This window comes from Theobroma cacao, chromosome 6 (assembly GCF_000208745.1).
Source record: "Theobroma cacao cultivar B97-61/B2 chromosome 6, Criollo_cocoa_genome_V2, whole genome shotgun sequence".
NCBI lineage: Eukaryota > Viridiplantae > Streptophyta > Magnoliopsida > Malvales > Malvaceae > Theobroma > Theobroma cacao.
Genome location: NC_030855.1, coordinates 20,160,401 through 20,183,890, shown reverse-complemented (window position 1 = coordinate 20,183,890; position 23,490 = coordinate 20,160,401). Strand labels below are relative to the sequence as shown.

The following is a 23,490-nucleotide window of genomic DNA, read 5'->3' as shown; positions in this document are numbered from 1 at the left end:
TTTTTGTTTTCATTTTTAATGATTTTAATTGATTTTGATTTTTGATTTTTTTATTTTATATTTACATAATCATGTTTATTATACTATGTTCCCATTATCTTACTAAAAAAAGGCTACATATATAAAAATAATCATAACCAACACCAACAAAAGCCCAATATTTAAAACTTACCCAAGATTCAAGCCCGACTTAGCCCAGTACGCATCAGTCCGGCAGAAAGCCCATGAGCATGCCCCAAGTATTCAGCCTTCCTGAGCCAAACGCAGTCGTTTTGAATGCCCTTGAGCTGCCCAACCGTATTCCCCAAAACGACACCGTTTAGCTTTAAGCACTAACTATAAAACCCCCCTATTCTTCCTTTTCTTCCCATTTCTCCCTTTCACTTTCTCTCTCTACCTATAAACTCTCTGACTTCTCTCTACACTTTTCCTCTGTCGGATTTCCCCTCCTCACGCCGGCGAACTCCCCCTTGGCTGTCAACCTGCAGGAAATCTCACGCCGACGAACTCTTACGGTCGACTTCCCCAACCGGTGACGTCGCAGCTGTCCTGGATCGGCTCTTCCTTCCAGCGGCAGATCTGGCGGCATCGATGGTCTGGTTCCTTCTCCGCCGGCGAGCTCCTCCTTGCGGCGTGGGTCAAGTCGGCTCTCCCCCAACCGGTGGCATCGCAGCTGTCCTGGATCGGCTCTTCCTTCCAGCTGCAGATCTGGCGGCGTCAATGGTCTGGTTCCTTCTCCGCCGGCGAGCTCCTCCTTGCGGCGTCGCTAAAGCCGGCTCTCCCTGAACACGTTTTCTCCTTTTTGGTTCTTTTTGGATATCTCACTTCGATTTCTTTTTGGTGTGGCTGCTGGGATCTTTTGTTGCAGGTTTTTTTCAAATGCTACAGTGCCCCCTCTCCTTTATACTCGATTCTCGGGTTTTGGAGGGGGCACGCCCCATTGCCTTGTCCCTGGGCACCCAGGGGCAAGTTCCACTATCCTGCCAGACGCGAATTTTTCGCTTCTGGCAGAGTGAGGGTGGTGCTTGGTAGGGTGCGTCCGCACCCTGCCAGTCGTACCTCTCCTTTCTCTTTTTTTTCTTTTTCATTTTTCATTTTCTTTTCTTTTTTTCATATCTTTTAATTTTTCTTGTTTATAATTTAGTGTCTACAACTATACTCCCTAAAGTTCAACTTTATAAGCTAGACCTTTACAAAGTCTCATTGCATATCCACTCTTCCATTAACCAGCTGAATCTCTCGAAACGCCACCAGCTACCGCTTTTCCAATCAACTTCCTATAAGCACTGTTCGAATTTAATGAAATCCAACCAAGGGAAAGAGCTTTCCAATTGGCCAAAATTTTTTCTTGAGAATTGGATGAGCGTCCCTCATTCTCAATGTTTGCCACCTCAACATTTTGCAAACTTGAGACCACACTGTATATCATTGACAATTGTCGTTCAATAGGAATTTTTGTGTTCTCGAAAATGTATGTGTTCCTCCATTTCCAAAAGAACCAACAGTTAGTCCCAAATATAATATTCCAATGAATAGAGTTATCATTCACATTAGCTTTACCTAAATTAGCCAAAAACGACTAGACAGCAGAAAGATTAAAGAACATGGGATACGCACTTGGTGGTAATAATCACAGTCATGTCGCACTAGCTTTAAGGCAATCCCTAAGTAAATGAATAATGTCTCCTCTTCGACACCGCATTGCAAACGTAAAGAAGTAATAGTAAGATGTCTACGACACTTTTCTTCATTTATCAGAAGTCGATTATGTAAGCATTGAAGAATAAACATATGAATTCTCTCAGGCCCCTTCCACTTTTCATGTTAATTGCCATTTTCCTAAGTTATAATTTGAATTTGAATTAATAAGATCTCTCAAAAAATGACATACTGAAGTCATTGTAAAATATCTCAAAGACCATAAAGCCCAATATAGTCTGTCAGGTAAGATAGTGCAGCGGTTGGTTGCAACCGAAAAATCAACCACAACCGTTGGTTATTCTGATCGACCTCATCGGTCGATCAGTTCGACTGTCGAGGGGGACTCCTCCCCCTTCCGAATCGACCGATTAAACAGCATGCTCTTTTTTTTTTGGGAAGAAAAGACAAAATGACCTTTTATTAAACCCCCCCTAAAGCAGCACATCTGTTGCTATTCTTTCCCTCGACCCCCTTAATTTTCCCTTCCCTTTCTGCCTTTCCCTCTCATACTAAACCCTAAACCAGCAACCACCAACCAAGTTGGTTCTCTTCCATTCTTCAATTGGTGTTTCATTATCAGTCCAAATTACTGCCAGTCATCTATTCTAGCAAGGTAAACCATAGATTTTTTTTTTGTTAGTTATTTTGTGAAAATAACAAGAGAAAGAAAACTTGAGAGATTATTAATATTATTTTTTTTATTAAAATTCATGCTAGAGAGAAAATATGTTAGAGATTATGAGTATGATATGTCGTTTTTTGCTTGTAAAAAATAATTTTAGTGTAAATAAAAATAATTCAAAAGGATTAGAAAAATAATAGGTTTGATTTTTAATTTTTGGGAATTAAATTTTTCTCTCAACTGTGATTTGTTATTTTTTGTTGGGGGATGGGGAAATGGTAGGAATCTTTGTCTTTTCCTTAGCATGGCTTTTAAGGGATCTCAGTTGCTCCTCTAGTTGGGCTTTGGCTTACAGCTTCACCAATGTGTGGTTTTTAGAGGCTCTTGTTTGTTCTTTCTTCTTTGTTTGGAACCTTTGAAATTAAAGTTTGGTAGGATAGTTGTTGTTTGTCTCTTGGATAGGATCTGACCTTCTCTAGTTAAGCATGTTGCGATGCATTTTTTGTTCCAAAGCATCAACGACTTCTTCCTGTTTTGTTTTGATTAGCCACAAAAAAATTTTGTTAGTGGCAGTTTTGTGACTTCTCTACAGGCCTTTTTCCCAAATCGGGTTTTAATGCTATGAGAGTCTCCAGCCAACTAGGCATGAGGCTTTACATAGCATCCCGATTCTGAGGCTTATAAATAAATCCATCTTAAAAAAAAAAAAGTCTCCTACATGCTAGAAAAGGCAAATAATATAAATGGTTTTCAAAAAAAATTACCATTTCATAACTCATAAGGGTCTAGTCAGAATGTTGTATCGCAAAAAATAATAAAAAGGTCAGGAAAGAAATTTGTAGATTATTTCAACCTTAGTTGACGTTAAACATTTCAAAGACTTTAATAGTTAGAATTATTATTTGGATAATTAATTAAAATGATTTGATGCTAGAATTAAACATTAAGAAATATGTTTAGAAATTAATATTTAGAATTATTGTTCAAATTTTTAATTAAAATGATTAGTAATATGTTAGAATTAAACATTAGGAATTATGTTTGAGAATTAATGTTTAGAATTATTGTTTGGATTTTTAATTAAAATTATTGGTAATATGCTAGAATTAAATATTCAAAATTATGTTTGGGAATTATTTTTTAGATTTTTAATTAAAACGATTGGCAATATGCTAGAATTAAACATTGGAATTAATATTTGGATATTACTTTTTTTTTTTAATAGAGGTCAACTAATGGGGAAACAAATTTCGCAACTAATGAGACGCCAACACCAACACCATCAACATCCACACCTCATGTTACTGCTAGTTCTACTGAAGCTAACAAAACATGTGAAGTTGTAAGCAAAGTGCGGAAGCAAAGTGCGGAAGCAAAGGGAGCCATCTCAATCTACATTGGTTGTGTGGGATCACTTCGCCAAATTTGTTGATAAGAAAGGTAATAAGAAGGCTAAATATTCTCATTGTGGTAAAGAATTGTGTGCTGATATAAAAAAGAATGGAATATCTTCTTTGAACAATCATATTAAAGTTTGTCCTAAGTTAAAATTGGTGCGTGATAGTGAGGAGAACAAGCAAATGAAATTAGTTTTTGCTTCGGGAGGGGATGGGTTGGGTAGTTGGAAGTTTGATCAACAGGCAATTAGGAGGAGTTTTGTTGAGATGATCATTTTAGATGAATTGTCTTTTAAGTTTGTGGAAAATCAAGGATATAGGAAACACATAAACAAAGCATGTCCTAGATTTTGTATACTGCCACAATGAACTGTTGCTAAGGATTGTTATAAGGTTTATACTAATGAAAAAACTCGAATGAGAAGATTGTTAAGATCATATCTTGGTAGAATGTGTCTCACCACTGACACATGGACTTCGATACAAAGAATTAATTATATGTGTCTAACTACCCATTTTATTGAAAAATATGAATACCTCAATTGCTCGTGTTAGAGGGGCAGTGAGATATGTTAGACATTCTCCTGCTAGATTAGTCAAGTTTAAGGAGTGTGCTGCTAATGCCGGAGTTGAGAGCAAGTGTTTATTGTATTTGGATGTGAGCACTAGATGGAATTATACTTTTTTTATGTTGGATACAGCTTTGAAATTTCAAAAGGCTTTTGCATCATTTGAATTATGTAATAATAGCTACATACCTGAGCTCATAAGGTTGGGAGATGGGGTGCCCGATGACAGAGATTGAGCAAATGTTAAGAGGATTTCTCATTTTTTAAGAGAATTTTATGATTTGACCTTGAGTATTTCAGGCACATATTACATAACTACTAATTCTTTTTTGGATTCCATTTCTTATGTGTATACTACTTTAATTGAATGGTAAAATGGTGATGATGTTGATTTATGGTCTATGGCAATTAAGATGAAAGAGAAACTTGATAAGTACTAGGGGAATGTGGACAAAATGAATTGGGTGTTATTTATTGTTGCTATACTTGATCCAAGGAAAAAGTTTTTTTATGTTGAATTCACTTTGCTAGACATGTATCCTTTTACTCAAGCTTCATGATGTTTTTTTTAGTGACACAAACAATGGATGAGTTGTTTCGTTGTTATAGAAATATGTTACAACCTCCAGCTCATGATGTTGGGGAAAGTGGTCAAACATGTCAAACATCCATGGGTGAAGGCATTAATGGTGGTTATAGTGATAGTGTTGCTTCGACATTGATTGGCAAGGACACAAAACATACTAAAAAAAAAGATTAGATAGGTTCAAGAAGCACCGGTTAAACACTGGATCAAAAGAGCTGAAAACGAAATTGGAGAAATATTTATCTGAGCCTGTGAATGATGAGGGTTTCGATGATGATGAGTTTGATGTTCTCATGTGGTGGAAACTTAATCAATTTAGGTTTCCTATACTTACCGCTATTGCTCGTGATATTTTAGTTGTTCCCCGTATCAACAGTTGCTTCGGTATCCGCTTTTAATACCGATGGACGTGTGCTTGATGCATATAGGAGTTATTTGACTCCTAAGGTCGTGCAAGCACTTATTTGTGCTCAAGATTGGTTACGTGGATTGGCACATGGTGATTCGAATTTGATTGAAGATGATTTGGACGAGCTTGATAAACTTGATTTTAGTAACTATTTTATTTATTTTATAGTTTTATTTATAATTTAATTTATTTGATTTGTCAAAAATCAATTTACCATATTTGTTATTTTATTTTTTAGAGTTGACTAATATTGCATTGGAGATAATAGCTAAGTCTGAGCCTGAGTCAGACTAACATTTTCAAGTAATGTTATCATTAGGTATTGTGCAATATTTATATTACATTTATAATTCATTTAGGTTATCTTACCACAAAAATTTACATTAATTATATATTTGCTTTTAACCTTTTTAGGAGCATGTTCTGCAAAATCATTAAAAATTGAAGTTGAAGCCTTGGAGATCTATTTTTTGAAATTTAGTAATTTATGTTGTGAAGCTTTAAGTTGTGGAACTCTTTTTTGTTTATTTATTGTATGAAGATTAATGTTAATTTCTTTGTGATCATATTTAATTATAGAACTTTTGAAACTAGTGTTTATTTATTATATAAAGATTAATATTATTAATCATTTGAAAAATAAATAAATAAGTCAAAAATATTACATATAAATAAATAGACCTTAAATAACTATTTGTAAGAAAATATATAAAAAAGGCCCAAGTCAAACAAAAAAAAGGACCATTTTGAAAAAAAAAAAAGCCCAACTCAACCCAAGTCAATCCCAAATTATCTAAGTCAACTTACTACAAAAACAGACCCGAAACCTACCAAATTGAAACTCTCTAAAATTGATCGAGACCGACTTTTGACACAATATGGTTCGATCAATTGGAAAAGTTTAATTTTTTAATCGATTTTACAAAAAATTGAACCAAAAACCGATCGAACCGAAACTTGCTCTCCCCTACTGTCAGGGTGCTTAACATGATAAGGTGTAATGGTCTCAAAATGACTTTGATTTATGTTTTAAGGCATTATAATATAAACCAAACAGGACTTTTTCTAGAAAATAAAGAAAAAAAAACAATCTTGGAGCATTCAAGAGAACATAGCAATAGCATTTTAATAAATTAAATATATAGCAGCTTCTGGAAAATTAAATATTACCTATTCCTCTAACTACATGTGAACAAATAAATCAACACGCAGCCATAAACATTTTTTATTATCCATGTAAGATTTAGCCTCATTGTTGTATGAAATGCTTAAAAACTAGTATAGCATAAGAGATTATACTGAAAAAGTTATTTGAGTAAACTGAACAACATTTTTAAAACTTTTATTGCTATGATTATTAATCTAATATATATCTTATAGTATTAAAGTCACTCTTGTGTTCATGATATAAATTAATTTCTGTGTACATAACAAATCCGAATAACTTTCATTTTGAATATATGTTCATTTAAACTTAGTGTTGGCTGTGTGATTGGATGGGAAAACTATAGTTTGAAAAACTTACTATTTGTTGGATATCGTCAACAATAATAACGAGATATATAATCTCACATAGAAAAAATGAAAATAAAAAAATCTTTTGAACTATTATTTTTATTCAAATAATTGTATTTATACAAAAAGATATATCTTTATTTATAAATAAGAATCTCTAATTTTTTTAAAAATGCATCAATTAGAAATAATTTGCAATCACTCTCTCTATCTTCAAATTCTTTTCAAATTATTTCAATATTATTTTACTATAAAAAAAACTTTATAAGAGTTTAATAATTTTTTTGTCATATGGTAGTGAATACACAATGGATTGATTTCGTCAATATAAAACACAATTCATCATTAAATTCTCGAAGTTTATCGCTTATAATTCTTTTGTCCAACCACAATGAAAGCGAATAAAATTTTAAAGAAAAGTGACATTAATACAAACTTTAAAGTCTTTTCCTAATAATTTTGAATTTTCAATCTCGATGTCATGAAAACTCACATTTTTTAAACTCAAATTTAAGTGGGAATTGAAAATTTTAAGGTTGTTTGACATTGTATTATGTTGTTCAAAATGGCTTTTTGGACCTAAATATAAAAGACTCTAAACTTTACTCTAATTTAAGTCGGTTACTAACTAAGTTAACATTTTTTTTGCTAAACTCATAATCTTTTCTTCGATTTTGTTGTATAAACATGTATATATACCATGTATGATGTATCCTTTGAAAGATTAAAGCAGCGTTTGGTATGAGAGAAATGAAAGCACATTCACTGGAATGTGTGCAATTAAATTATATTGCAATGTTTGACATTACAATATTTGTTTACAACAAACTACTGCAATTTAAGATTGCAATAGAATCATATTATAGCTAATGGATGTAATGTGATTATAATTTAAAACCAATGTAATCATATTGTATTGCACTCTACGATGTTATTAAATATATTTTTACTTTTCAATTTTATTACTTTATTAAAGGCATTTGTAATGTTATAATTTATTTTTTTAATATGAATTTCAAATGATATCTCTTTATTACTCTCAGTAGTTATTCTCTATTGGATGGTAAATGATGACTCTCAATAAAATTTTTATCTTTTAAAGGAAAAAAATTAAAAAATATATATATAGGAAATTATATTCAGAAATGAAAATAAAATATATAAGATTATAAAAAATATTGAAAATGAAATATATGATATTAAAAATATATTTAAGAAATGATATTATATAAAAATTAATAATAAAAAAATATAAATATACTTGTATTTTAATAAATATAGTTAATTTTAACAAATGCCACCTAACTGAAATTTGAGCGTTGGGCTGTAATGGCCAATGAGGTCAGCTGAAAACTGGCAAATGTCAATGTTTTGCGTAAGGCTTGGAACTTGATCATTAGCCTGGCAAATGGCAATGTCTAGTGAATCGGGGTTCATATCCCACTACAGTTTCTTGAACTGTATAGATATATTTTAATATTATAAAAGTTACCTCTAAGAAAAAGAAAAACTAATGAAATATTTCCAAAGGTTTGCTTGCAAATGGAATCCCATTAATCACGTCAGTTCAAAAATGTCATTTGTTTTGCATGTATTCATTGCTTCAATGCACCTTCACCTTTATGTGGTTATTCTCTTCTACGGCTCTGACAATGTCAGCACAGATGACACCGGCTTTTAAAGCTTGCAAGTTGTCCGGGCGTTATAGTAGCATTGCTTTTTCTTGAAAGTGAGACACAAGCATATGGAAGTGTCGCCTTTGATTTTTGTAGAATCCAAAGGCAACCCATTTATGGGTGTTGTCTTTTGCAACCCATTTATTCGTCTTCTGGTAAGTACACTTAAAACTGAGGTGGCTTTTCCTTTCCTAGATAACTTTTTCCTTCTCTCACTTCATTTTATTGAAGAAGTCGATCAAGGCTTACGGATGGGATGGGGACAAAATTCTTTTCTTCACATCAATTTGATGCGTAATGTTTCAGTATTGATTACTTGTTAAAAAGTGGTATCATGTGTTTCACAGCGCCTTCCCCCTGTTTGAAGCCATAAATATCATTGTGAGACCTGTAGCTGTAGCTGTAGCTGCAGGGGCTTCTTACAACAGAATTCCCATTTTTGGAGAAGTTCAGTGGCACTAATTTTTCAAATTAATTCTTTGTCTAAATGTTCTTGGTAATGATAAATGATACCTTGAACCAAAAGTTTGGAGAACCAGGTAAGTTGGGCATTCCCTCTCATGAATCCATCCCTTGTCTCAAGACCATAATTTATACTGTTTTCATGCTACTTTGGCAGTTCCTTAATCTTTCTCTTCCTTACGCTGCTGCTACTTAAATGCATTTGGCTGCATTGCAATAGCATGCAGAACAAATAGCAGTGCAAATGCAAGGTTTTTGTTCCTTTAATCAATTTGTTACTCTGCAGCTTCTAGCAATATTTTTGGAGGAGAAATGGTACGCATTCACCAACAGGGAAAACTTCTGCATACCTAAGACTTTAAGTTGGTTGGGCACAAATTGAAGATAAAACTCCATGCTACTTTCAAGTATGTTCTATCAATCATGAGATAAATAAATAAATAAATAGAAGAATTTTAAGGGGCTGATTTTGTTGCAACTAGAATATGTTTTACTCTATTTTGCTTCTCATTTTGATTTCTGTCTTGTAGTATTAGTCATCTATCCGTAATCTCGTAACATTTTGCATGGACTCATTTAATCTTTCTTGCCTTGGTTCCTCCTACCCCGAATTATTCAGTTGCCAGTGGCCTGCTCTTTTCGGAGGCCAGCAGATGGGCCACCGACAGAAGTCAGCTCCCAAGTGCTGGCAAGGATTTGTGGAACAAAGTGGAGCTATGCTCACTTGTTCTACTTAGCCTCTTTCTGCACATTGTTCTCATTGGATTTGGGCATGGAATTAAGGGAAAAGCAAGTCGTTGGGTCATACCCGTTGGTTGGCTAGCATACTTCCTGGGAGACTGGGTTGCAACTGCTTCACTTTCTACCCTCCTAAAGCGCCAAATAGAGAAGATCAATGCCATTGAAGTGCTCTGGGCACCTTTCCTTCTCTTGCATCTTGGCAATGCGGAAACCATGGCTGCTAACTACTTGGAAGAAAGTGCATTGTGGGTAAGATACTTGGTTGGCCTACTCATCCAATTTGGGATGGCATATTATGTCTACTGGAGGTTCCAAACTAGACATACTGGGTTCAATTTTCTAGCTACGTTGATATTCATAGCTGGGATTATCAAGTGCGGGGAACGAATTTGGATTCTCAGTGTCTCAAGCTTCGAGAATTACAAAAAATCAGTTTTAAGAGCTCCTCCCCCTGAAATTTCACACACGCTCGAGGGCAAATTCGATTTTCCTAAGCATGAGCTACTGATGGATTACTTGGGAAGGGAAGGCGTAAGACCAGAAGCTGAATATCTCCATCAAGCATATCTTTCCTTCAAGATGTTCGTGCCCCTATTTTCAGGCCTCAAGCTTCGGTTTTACAAAAAGTTAAATGACATCTTCACTTTACAGAAGTCCATGTCCGCTAAAGAGGCCTTCATGTTGGTAGACATTGAACTAGAATTCTTGTACGACATGCTTTACACCAAGACCAGCATCCTTAACTCTGTCACGGGTCTCATCCTCCTCTCCATCAGCTTACTGTCTTGCATTTCAGGATTTATTGCCTTCTCAGTCTTCATTAGCAAGCGTCCCTACCCACGTGTCGACGTTGCCATAACTTACTTGCTGCTGGTGGTAGCTATTATTGCAGACACCCTTGCACTCGTTACGCAGCTATTCTCCAAGTGGACAGTGCGCCAGTGGACCAAACCAGGCGGCAAGAAGCTTCCTAAATGTGTTGATCGAGTTATTAATCGTTGGTTAAAGCATAGAAAGAAGGGGAAAGGAATCACATCCATGGCACAAAGTAGCCTTCTAAAATATTGCCTAAAGTCCAAGGCAACCACGATTAGTACAGTTGCAAATAAACTTCGCCTGGGAAACACAGTTTTAGAGAAGTCCCTGCATCAATTAGATCAGAATTGGCGTCGTCCTGATTGGATAGATGTGGACCTTGAACTGAAGGATTTCATTTTCCTTCATCTTAAAGAGAAACGTACGCAATACGAACAAAAGCAATTTGATTTCAAGTCACTCTCATGTTTACTGAACGGGGGAGCTTATGAGTTGCTACACAGCAAAGAACTCCACGAGGAGGTGGGTTGGAGCTTAAAGGATCTAGAGTTCACCCACAGCCTCCTTATTTGGCATATTGCTACGGATATTCTTTACTATGATCAACGAAGAAGGTATCCACGAGGAAGTTTCAGTGCCCGCTGCCGAATAAGTAAACACTTGTCCGATTACATGTTGTACCTCCTGGTTAAGGCTCCATTTATGCTTCGAAAAGGTATTGGTGAGCTGAGATACAGAGACACTTGCAGGGAAGCTGTCAAATTTCTCGACCAGGAAATGCAAATCAAAGGCGTTCGGTTGGCTGCCACGACGCTGCTGGCTATCGATGCAGAGTGGCGAGGGTTCCTTTTTCAGATGAAGGGGCAGGGGAAGTCGGTGTTCTTCGCAGGCAGTGCGCTTGCCAAAAGATTGAGATGGTTGTCAAGGGAAGACGAGAAGCGGATGGATGAAGACGAGGTATGGGAAATAATCAGCTGTGTTTGGATGGAGATGCTGGTCTCTGCTGCCAACCATTGCGATTGGAAAGATCATACAATGCAGCTTCGGCATGGCAAAGAGCTGCTCACTCACGTTGCTCTTTTGATGGCACATCTTGGTTTGAGCAAGCACATTCGGATGACGGATCTTCCACTGCAGCTTGAGGCAGAGGGGGATAGCTACAATCCCCCTTGGAAGTGGGCCGAACTTGACCGCCTGGCTTATTACTTGGCCTAATATCATTTCTCTTCCCTGTGTACTTAATCTCTTGCATAACCCTATTTCTTTTCCCTTTTATCCTTCCAAATATTTACCTTAATGAATATAAATAAATTATCAATTATAATTTTCTAAAAAGTAGTTTTCATAGATTTATTTATTCACCAAAACAATTTTTTATTACACACTCTCAAGAGGATACAAGTGTTAATTCCATTGAATTTAGATCTATCGTCACAATTTATAATCTTTGCTCATAACTAATTTCATCATGTGGTAGAATATAATTTTACCAAAAAATTATGAGATAAAAACTCTAAAAGAAAACAAAAAGATAAATTAAAGAACATTTTTTAGTAGTTTAATTTTTTTTTTTCAGCTTATTTATCTCTTAAGAACAAAAATCAGTCAAAAATTTTTTCGAGAAGCTTTAAAGAAAAAATAATTAATAAAAAAAAACAGTAAAAGTTCCAAAAAAGAACTTTCTCTTCTCTTCTTTTAAAAACACATCAACTTTTTAGCAAAACTTTTCTCTTTGTTTCAAAAATGTTCTCATCTATTAAAATAATCTCAACATTATCCGTTTTCATTTTTATATGATTTATTATTAATTATAAACTTTATGTTATATAAGAATATTTTTTATACTTTTAAAAATTTATTTTAAATAAATAAAAAAAATAAAATTAATTTTTTNAAATTTTATTTAAATAAATAAAAAAAAGTTAACTTTTTTTTATTATGAACAAAAGAATTCGTGATTAATAAAAAATTATTTATTAAATACCCTTTTATGGTAATTTTAACTAAAATTAGAACTTATATAAGTTGTTTTATCAAATAGCTTATTTGATAAAAAGAATTTATAAAAATAAATTTAACAAAAAAATTTAAATTAAATTTAAAAATTATTATTATTCATAAAAATTTCATAATAACTTTTAAATTAAAAATCAAATCTTAAAAAAAAGGTTTTTTTTTTTTAAAGAAAAGGCTTGTCTAAAGTTGTCATTGCCTGATGGTCCGTCATCCGTCCCGGATTTTAGGTTGGGCTTTAACCTGATTTGGCCCAATTAATTTTATTCACTTTATCTTTGTCCATCACGTGTTAATTCTTTGCATTGCATCTATTCATTGCTTCACTACAAATTTACCTGACTATCCCGTTTAGTCATTCCAACAAAAGCATATCGGCTTTTAATAAAATTTTTAAACATAACAAAAAGATTGCTGTTAAAAGGCTATTTTTTTCTAAAATAATGCTCCAAGATTTATTAAAAATAATAAAATTTCAGAATTAAAAAATTATATTGAAATCATTGCTCGAAAATGGTTACACTTTCATCAAGTTAATGCATGAGATTTTTCTAGTGTGACGTTATATGTTGATGAACAAAAAATTACCAATCTTTCAAAAATTTTAATTTTTGAAATGTTTATGAATATATTCATGTAATTATGAGTGGATTAGACGAGGACGACGAAAATTAATTTATATTTCATCTCCAAAAGTGTGTATACTCCAATCCAACTACATCTCCATCTCAGTGGATATAGAATATTATAATCCCGTATTTCAATGAGTATCACCCAAGGACTAAGATGGCATTGGCATGATGTGGGAGTCATCACTTCTGGATAAGGCAAGCTCGTATAAGTAACTATGATTGAAATGTTGCTATTAACATCATGATCTGCAACAGAGTCTATATACAATACCCATAATAATCATATTCCTTTCCTCTTAGTTTTCGTCTTTAAGACTTCAACTACCATTCCCAGTACCTCTAGACACAAGCGCAGAGCTCATAACAGCAGTTGACACACTCAAAACAAGCGAGAGCGGTGCAGAGTTGTGTGAAAACGATTGAGCATTGGTTATTCATATAGGAACAAGCCTGGATGAAGCACATGCAACAGCAGCGATCAAGCAGCGTGCTGCAACAGTTGGAAGCAGCCCGAACCAAAATCTCTGCACCTTCGGGTGACTTTGGTTCCTCAATTCCTGGAGGGATATTCTTAGCCGTTGCGGTCAAGTTACCAAAGCCGACCCCCATGCATCCCAGGAAAACAAGCTTCTGGCCATTCATATCTCCCTTTTTTGGCATATTTATTTTTTTGAATATCTGGTTAAATTTAAAAGAAACTAAGTCAATGGGCATATTTTTACTCCTTAAACATATAACTATATAACAGACAGGAATTAGCAAGTTTATCATCTACTTCTATTCTTATATTCAGAAAGTTTCTTCAATTTTTGGAAAAACCACAGCCAAACTATCAAATTTTAATCTGATGTCGTTTAGAATGATTGATGGTAAGAGTGAGTCTCAACTTGTGAGATATAAAGGAAATGAGATCAATGTAATCAATTAAAGAGCTAGGGGGTTATAGTCATAACTACTACTATAAAACTGAATCCAAGGGGAATGCTGAAACTGCCTCTATAATTCATGCAGAACCTTAGACAAGTACGTACCTCCTGTACGCGAATTGATTCTTGCACTTTCTTTTCACTATCAGTTTGAAGCAAAATCAAGCAGGTATACTCGGATGGAAAACTAGTTTGAAGACTTATTTTGGCAACCTGCACCAGAAACAGCTCAAAAATAATTAGGTGTATGACCAAAAATGTAAACCAGACTGCAAGAATGATTGGCAAATAAAGCTTAATAATTTCTGTAAGTTATATGTATTCATCAGGGTGTGAATATGATCATAACAACAAAGTCCATCTCAGCCTCCTTGTTTGGCATTATGTTTGCAGGCCAAACAATAGTTTTACAACCCACCCACAATGTCAAACTTAGCCTAAATATGCCAGACAGGCCTGATTTGTTATATAAGCTCAACCGAAGTTTCAGGAAGTGGCATACCTTCTCTTCAAGCTCTTGACTCTCTGAAAACCAAGCATGACATGTAACAATATCAATTTGCCTCCTTGTAAGCATCTGCCAACAAACATAACAATTAGAAAAAATAGATGCATCACTACCCAACCTTCTATATCTGCATTTTAATGATGATGATGATCTATAGTTAAATAAGGCTTCAACTGGAAGAGTGTTCACATAGATACCCTCATATTTAGAAGGTACTTTCTAAAAAGATATATATACTATTGCGGGGGGTCTGTCCTATTATTAGTAAATTAACACCATACTCCCTATGATAACAAATCAAACCACAAGTTAACTGCCTAGGGAGTAAACACGATGTGTTAAGTACAAAAAATTAACCAAGGGGGTCAAACATCAATTTACCCAACACTGACTCTTATGGACAACAGCCCTCATATTTGATAACAATTATTTTACATGGATACAAAAAATATTTCAATCATATCATGTAGAAGGCCTATTAAGCATATAAGAAAATTTAAAGCAAACTGCGCAAGTTGTATACAGACAGGTCCTTTAACATGTAAGAGCTGGCACAGGCAAATAAAGTAAAATTAAAGCAAACTTGTTAAATGCACAAAGAAGATGGTACTTTCTGCATTAAAAATATGTTTCTTTGGAACTGAAGTTAACCACTGCTTGCCGTAAACAAAATGATCATAACAAGTTGTCAAATCAAGTATAAACTCTGAAAAGTTCAGCAGTTTTAACTGCAGGAGTAGAAAAGTTAACTCTATCAAATGGCACGTCCTTTGCATTTTGCACTTTCAAGTCAGTTACAAAAGTGCTCATATCTGCTAACATTCCAGTAACTTTAATATTGTCTGGAAAGTCTCCTTTGTATCTGCCCGACACCATCAAAGGACTTCCAAATGAAAGGTCTGGAATATAAGATGGAAACAACTGCGAGACCACGAAGAGAAAAAATGTTACTGACATGGCTAGAAGGATAATATATTTGGGCAAGCTATATTAAGGACCTTGTAGTAAAATATTCAGTAATATTTCGATCAACCTACAACAGTTTACAAATATTTGATAAAAAGATGAGCAGGGAAATCTACAAACAGCTCTGATGTACCTCGAGAGAATCAAGATTTCCTGGCATGTCCATGGTTATATTGGCTAGAACGACTGAAGTAGCTGCTGTAAATAATCTCTCCATTCGCAATTCAATGTTATCTGGCCAACAAAAAGGTGAAATCAGAATGGATACTGCTAGAATCCCTAATTATACATTTTTTTTTTGAAAGGCAGTGAATTTAGTCGTAAAGTCTCACCACATTGTTCACAATAGTTTAGCATTGAGTTTCTTAATGTTTCCTTCAACTAGACTACAAATTCTTTCATACTAACCTGCATCGTAAGTGCAGTCATAATGGCCTCTCCCAATTTGAGCCAGCAGTTGCAAGAAGTAATGATTACAATATAGACCTAGAAAAAGATTAAACACAAAAACCTTTTTTAAGTAATAATGCTGCAAGAATGCAATGGGCAAACAAATATGGCTCAGATGTGTCAAAAGGCTGATTAAGTTGACAAAATATGAAAGAGTTACTGACAAAGCATTGGTTGCTAGACACCAAAACGAGACCAGATAAGGGAAAACTACTAAGCCCGCCACCATAACATGTCTATTTGCAGCAGAGAAATATATTTTACAGCAAAAAACCAAATTTATGGGCACTGTGAAGAGAAAGTGAAGACCAGTTGTAGCACAAAGCAAGAAATAAAAAGTTCAGATTTTAGATTTTTCAGAAAGAAGGTGTAGACTTGATCTTTGCCCAATGCCTGACAAAAGTCTAAATAGGGCATAGACTAAACAGGCTGAATGGAACTCCCGAGCACTTTGGTGTTAAGGCCCACAGGATACAGATTAGCTACAAGGCAGCGTAAACTACTGGAGAAATGAATCATGTCTCCAGATCTCTGGATATCTAATGGCATGAACACATGGCATATTCAATACTTGACACACAGTGTTGTAGCACCTATTTATAGAAACGTAATTACAATGTAAAGAAAGACTCCATTTTTATGCCATGAGAAACCAAATCAACTGAAAAAGACAATTGAGGCCAAAGCAGTATGAAAAAGAGGAAAAGATTTTCCAAACAGCTAAAAACTCACCAATGCCAAAAGTACATATACGAGGAGAAACTGATCCTCCACTTGACAAATAACCTTTCATGACATTGCAAATCTCTCTTTCATCTACAACAGACCCATCAGTTATAAGGAAAATAAGAGGAATTGAATCGCTTGCGTCAGATAACAACTTCATTGCCTACAATATAACAAAATTAGACGATAAAATCCTTCAATGAGTCATTAAATAGTAAAAGATGTATAGATTTGGCAGCTATAAGTATGAAGTATTAAGCATTAACTGATAGTATTGATCAGTCACCTAAGAAATGCTGATAAATATTAGGTACCTGTTTAAGGGGCAGCATCATATTTGTACCACCATCTGCAGTTAGATTATTACTCAGCCAGTGAGTAGCATTTAGGATTGATCCATGAGTAGCCAGCACCATTGTTGACGAGAATAAGTGAATCTCACTATTGAAAGCAATAATGTTAAAAGAATCTTGTGGATTGAGCTTGGAGAGCAATGCCGATAGTGCATTCTTTACACTCTCAATTGGGCGTCCTTGCATGCTTTCACTTGTGTCAATGACAAAAACCACTTCTTTTCTGAATACCTATCAGAATCACTCCATGGTATAAGAATTGCCATGATATAAATAAAATGAAATCTTAAACAAGTATGGTAAGAACTCTAGCCTATGGCAACCTCAAAGATTCAAATGGAATTAAAGCTACAGCAGGTTGGGCAGGTTTAACAACTTACGAGAAAGTTTTATATTTTAATCCCCTTAACACTGATTGATAAGTTCTCTACTCATCTTAATTATCCTCTAAAGAAAATTGTCCACATTTTAGCATTGTTTGATTTTGTGAAGCCACCTTCCTTTTCTTGGGGAATGTGGAATTTCTCCTTATAATTAGCTAAAAAGAAACTGGCAAATCCTCCTCTGGAAGAGAAAAGAAAGTATAAAAGCCAATGCTTGAATTCAAAATCTATGTTGACTCAGTCTGAAACTAAGTGCAACCTATCAGAGATGTATTTCCAATAAAAAAACCACATCACTGTACCCATCTAAAAGGGATCAAAATCCTAGAAAAGATGCTTTCAGGAACTGCTTAAAAAATAGAAATTGAAGAATTTTAAACCATTGATAAGTGATTATTTTTAACTAACCTTCGTCTTCTGGTTATTTCCAGGGTAAAGATAGAAGCAGAACATCTCCCTTTCATCAAAATCACGCAAGGGTGGAGATTGCAAGAGAACCCCACCAAAAATGTCACTCGAAGAAACCTGTAAACAACAGCAGCAGTTAAGCAAGGATCACTTAGTTACGTATCACCATCACATGTTATATGACCTTCAAAAGTCCAAAACAACTTCTTCAACAGAATAGTCAATCAAAATACTATCAGTTAAAGGCCTTACAGTATAAGCAAAATTGAGGTCGGAAGTTGACCATGCTGGCACTTCTGCTTCATATATGAAACTTAGTTTACGAACCTCCCGAGTTAGCTCCTAGAAGAGTTATAACAGCATTACCTTTTATTCATATTCGAGAAGCCAGATACTATTTTTTTGAGATTGTCATACCTTTAGAGGATGGCTAGTACATTTGATCACAAGTTCCGTTCCAGTGCCAGAATTAACATTCAACTGAATCTTTTCTCGCTTAGGGATTTTCTTCCCAACCGGAATGACATATGCCGGAAAACTAAAAGGTACATTGAGGCAAAACTGACCATCCTGGTATGATAACTTTTGTGACCAACTGACTTTAATTGAAACATTAGACCCTCCATCAACCTAACACGTATTAAGAACATATTAATGTTGTGAAGAGAATTATAATTAATAGTAATAGTAATAAATTAAGAAAAGTAGAGTAACTACTTGTGGGATTTTGAAAGTATATGTATGGGGTGTCAAGAAGCATCCATCTCCAGCTCTGGCAACTTTTTCCGTATCTTTTGAATCAGCTAATGTGACCCATTTCGAATTATAGGACCTCCCAGAGACGTCCACCTCAACACCTAGAATTGAACCCTGTTAGCCACATCATGTTTATCTTGAGAATCTATAAAAAGAAAAAGTTTACAACAAATCTTTAAATAATATGAACTTGTCATTATCTGATATATATGGGCACTTATGAATATACATGAATCTACACTATTCATAATTTAGACATGAAAAGACTAAGGAACAGTAGAAAGACAATTGCATATCTTTTTTTCTAGACTATGCAATTTCTTTGGGGAAGGGGGGTGGGGGGAGGATTTGGAAACATTAAAATAACCATTTTTCCACTAACAAATTCTCCACTTATATATTAAGCCAACCGAAAGAAAAGAAAATCACACTATTTATTTAACTGTTATTATTAGTTCATCTAACCCCCACCATTTCACTTAACCACTAAAAACGTCGTCTTTTTCACTACTCCATGCACTAATAAACTATAATTATTAAATTTTAAAAATAAAAAAGGTTTTGCTTTAGCTACCTGCTCCCCCATGGGAATAGCAATCCGGCAGTCACATCTCCGACTAGACATTATACAGTGCACGCGCCACGCGCCTCTAACAGTAACGAACGCAGTGTCCATACAACAGTCCACTTCCATGGAAACCTCGTGCATGTGTAACGGAATCAACGCCGGTGGGTCGCACCGGCCATGCACGTACGGCTGGTAGCTAGGGACGTCGGGGTTGTCCACCGCCGCTGGCTCGGGTACCACAGCGTACGCCATCACCCCCGTCGGACGGTAACTCTCCGTCGACGACAACGACCTCGACATCACCGGCGGCGCCGGTGAAGCTCCCCTGCCGTAGTATAGTCGCTTTGATAACATGATGCCGCAAGTGACAGACGTCGAGAACTCGCCCGCCATGGTGGTTTTTTTTCCGATAAGTAAGGAGGATGTAGGGATTGAAAAGGGAAAAAAAATGAAAATGGATCAGAAAGAGAGTTGGAGAGTTCTTTAAATGAAGATGGTGGTAAGTAACAGCTAAATTTTTGAAATGCAGTTATGAGCAGTGACTTTTCGGAAATTAATGTTTTAAACTGGAAATAAAACCAATTACACATCGCCACATGCAGAAGTGTTGAGGTGGGTGTTTCAGCAGATGACTACACGACTACGGATGCACTTTTTCGGGTAGAAATCCTGTACATTGAGGAAAATTATAACTTCTACGAGAGCCAATAAGATGCTGGCAAGTTAAGGAGGGATTCATGTTGCTTTTTTTTCTAATCAATAACTTTTTTGTTTGCTAATGAAGTGGCTGATTGAACCGTCCATGGGATTCCAATGTGTTCTGTCACGCATCACATGGATTAATTAACTTTAATCATTTTGATTGACCATAGTTTATTAGTAGTCGCTTGGGGTTTACTGCATACTTTATTTGGGTTTGCTACGTGCATAGGCAGAAAATGATTGCTCCGGTGCTAAAATTAAATAATTGGAGTGCATCGAAGCCATATGTTAAATCTTTTTTCTTTTCTATTTTATTAGATCTAACAGTGCTAGACTTTGACCACGTACTTTTGAGTCTTTAATTTATGGAAAAAGCCATGGCGGCATGACTCATCAATTTGTAGGCAACATGAGATCTGTTTTCCTTTGATTACGGGGAAAAGATAGAGTTAACAGTGTTAAATTCCCAACTTGACAAGCATTTGAACAACACAATTACTTTTATAATTAACTTCTAAATAATCCGCTGTTGATCCCATGAAAATTTGCATGGGACCATACACATACGATTATCCCACCTCCTCGAAAGAAACTTGACTCCAGAGTTGAAGTGAACTGTGAACTTTACTGACATGAAAATGAAACAGAAAATTACTGCCATGCTTTCCGGCTACCTAATAAATACGAAGGGGCCTCTAATCAATATGCTACTCTCAGGACCACCACCGTCCTGATGATTGTGGTCCTATGATGCCAAACATTTTGTTGAAAATAGGAAAGGTGAAAACGGCTTTAGCTAGATACTTCCCTTCATGTCAACCCTCGGATCATCATCGAGATTGGAATATCAGAACTCTAGAGGACCCACATGATGTATAGAAGAAATTGGCTTGAAGATTGCCTCAACACAGCCAGGCATGAATTGATGAGTTTGAGTAGAGACATCATACATGCATTATATACTATTATGATCTTGTTGTTTCTTTCTGGACCTAGGCTGTAGGTTAAAGCCTCTTTTTCATGCTGCGGGGTGGCTTGCTTCCAAAATTGACAGGAGTGGATTACTATGATGAAATGTGTACAATGTGGCATTATTTATGGGCCACCAGTTGTTTAATCAGTTGTCAAAAGCGAAGTAAACATCACCACATTAACTTTGTAAATTGCAATGTGAAATGAATTGCGTTACTTTATTTTGGTCTTTGCCTTTTTGATTGTTAAGTCTTCACGTTGCTAAGGAAAAGAAGAAATTTGGGTGTCTAAAATTGACTCTTTGCACCCACTTAAAATAATGAAAGAGAAAGAGAGAGAATAACACTATTTTAATAACCTTTAGCATGGTTTTCAATTTTAAATAATAGTTATTTATTCTTATTGCTCTCATTCCATATCAATACAATAAATTATATACAAAAAATTAATCTCATGCTTAAAACAAAAGACAAGCACAAAGCAAGATCACATTCCACCTCCGGACAACATAATTAATTATTTTGATTGCTAACCCTGTCCCAAATATAAGAATAAAAGAGCAAGTGGGTAATTAAAAGTATTAGTTTGGGGAAAATATATAATAAAAAAAATATCCAAATGGCTTTCATGATGTAATTGCGTATATAATATGGTAATATTATTTGCTTCATCACGTTCACAAAAATCCAATCAAGACCCACAATATCTACGCTAGGACTAGCTCTCCTAGTCACATCTTATCAAGTATTGTCGGGGTTTCAGATGGAGAAAGAGTAGGGCATCCGTTTTAATTGGAGAGTTGAGCCCATTTTTCGTTGTCCTTGGACTGCTATGCCTGTGTCACTCTGTTTCACACTTCAGCCTTCCGACTCAATGTAAGACAGACACTGCTTTTTTCAGATTGACTTTGTTGGGGTAGCTTTTGTCTGCCTTTGCCTTGTGCTCCGGGTTCATTATGACTGGAGGATTTACACAGAGAGACTAGTATCTTGATTGAGAGTATCTTATTGATTAGACCAAAAATGAGATGGATGTCATAAATCACACAGACACATACATACCTGTGCATGCATGCAAAGCAGCCATTAGAATGATTGATATTCGTGGAGATGGATGCAAGTAGGGTTATCTGTTTGATCTTTTTTTTTTTTTTTGCAGTTCATTTATCTTTTATAAGCAAAGATAAGATCAACTAGGATTTTAAGAAGTTTTTTAAAAAATAAATAACTTAAAAAAAAACAAAATTTAAAAAAATTACAAATAAAAACCTTCTCTTCACTTCTTTAAAAAAAACTAAAACTCGTTCAAATGGAATCGACCCGTCATATAAAAAAAGATGGGATATGGCCCATGAGATTGTACCTATCTTGTGCCCTAAGCCCAAGTTTGGGCTTAAGTGACAAATCGTCTGACTAAGTTTTCAAGACTGGGTTGTGCTCTAACAAACTGAAAGGGCTTTACTAATTTATTGGGCCCGCCAGTCCAAGAGAGATGGCAAGTTATTATTTTAAGTATAATATAAAAAAAAACACTTTTGAATGATTTAAGGTTTTTTCAAATTGAATAGAATTGATTTTAGGGTTTGTTGAGTTGAATTAAATTGATTTTAGGGTTTGTTGAATTGAATTGATTTTAAGATTTGTTGAATCGGTTTTAGGGTTCATCAAACTAGATCGAATCGATTTTAAAGTTCACCAAATAAAATCAATCCAGTTTATGGATTTTTTAAAACTTGAGTTGATCAATTGGGTTTATTTAACTTAAAATATGTAAAAAAATTTAATTGAATGTAATAAAAAATAAATATTTTTCTTTTATATTTTTAAATAATTTAAGAATTTTTTTAAAAGTATTATACCTAATATTAATAATAATATTGTCTCAAGACCTTGATATAAGACTCATTATTTTGGCTTTTGGTCCTTCAAAAAAATACTAGTAAAAAAAACAAAAAGAAAAAAAATGCTTCTGAATCTCATTGACAATATGATGTGTGTTTCAATTATCTTTGCTTCAAAAATACATAATTAGGATTTGATTTCATAGCGGACAACTACTTTAATTTTACTAGAGTGTAATCCGTGCTATGTGTTCAGCATAGAATCATTTGATGTATGTATAAAATATAAAATTAATTTACATTAATAATAAAGATAGAATTAATATTTGATACATTAACAGTATACAGTGTATGATTTTAATACATTGTCAGTTCACCAAATGCTGCCATTTCATTAATGAAGTAAAACTAAAAATCTTAAGAACTTAAACTTAAATATTGAAAAGTTTTTAATAATTAGTTAAATATAAAACAAAATGATTCTTTTTTCCTCTCTCTAACTACCTCACAACATTCTTCAATTGTTCTATCCTAACTTGATTATCTTCTTCTCCCCTTTTCCTTCTTCTAGCATTAAAATTAAGTTTGCCAATTTGTTCAACTTCAAGAGATTTCAAGATAATATTTACATTTTTAAGTGATTTTTACAATTGATTTAGGGTTATAATGTGATAATCAATTGTTTTCTTCTTTTTTATCCTAACTTGATTATCTTCTTCTCTCCTTCTTCTTCTTCTAGCATTAAAATTAAATTTGCAAAATTGTTCAACTTCAAGAGATTTCAAGATAATTT

The 23,490-nt window shown here is 34.5% G+C and overlaps 2 protein-coding genes across 2 annotated transcripts; one reads left to right on the top strand and one right to left on the bottom strand.

The window, feature by feature from the left end:
* Positions 9,310 to 11,770, top strand: LOC18596245. Its single transcript, XM_018122974.1, has 2 exons — positions 9,310 to 9,344; positions 9,557 to 11,770. The coding sequence occupies exons 1-2, from the start codon at positions 9,332 to 9,334 to the stop codon at positions 11,707 to 11,709; spliced, it is 2,166 nt and encodes a 721-aa protein (XP_017978463.1). The 5' UTR covers positions 9,310 to 9,331; the 3' UTR covers positions 11,710 to 11,770.
* LOC18596244 (inter alpha-trypsin inhibitor, heavy chain 4) lies at positions 13,175 to 19,750 on the bottom strand. Its single transcript, XM_018123784.1, has 13 exons — positions 19,190 to 19,750; positions 18,577 to 18,729; positions 18,277 to 18,489; positions 18,112 to 18,201; positions 17,860 to 17,976; positions 17,030 to 17,299; positions 16,722 to 16,878; positions 15,948 to 16,025; positions 15,673 to 15,773; positions 15,324 to 15,494; positions 14,568 to 14,642; positions 14,171 to 14,278; positions 13,175 to 13,817 (listed from the first exon to the last, which is right to left on the bottom strand). Exons 1-13 carry the CDS (start codon positions 19,574 to 19,576, stop codon positions 13,479 to 13,481), a joined length of 2,259 nt encoding a protein of 752 aa, XP_017979273.1. The 5' UTR covers positions 19,577 to 19,750; the 3' UTR covers positions 13,175 to 13,478.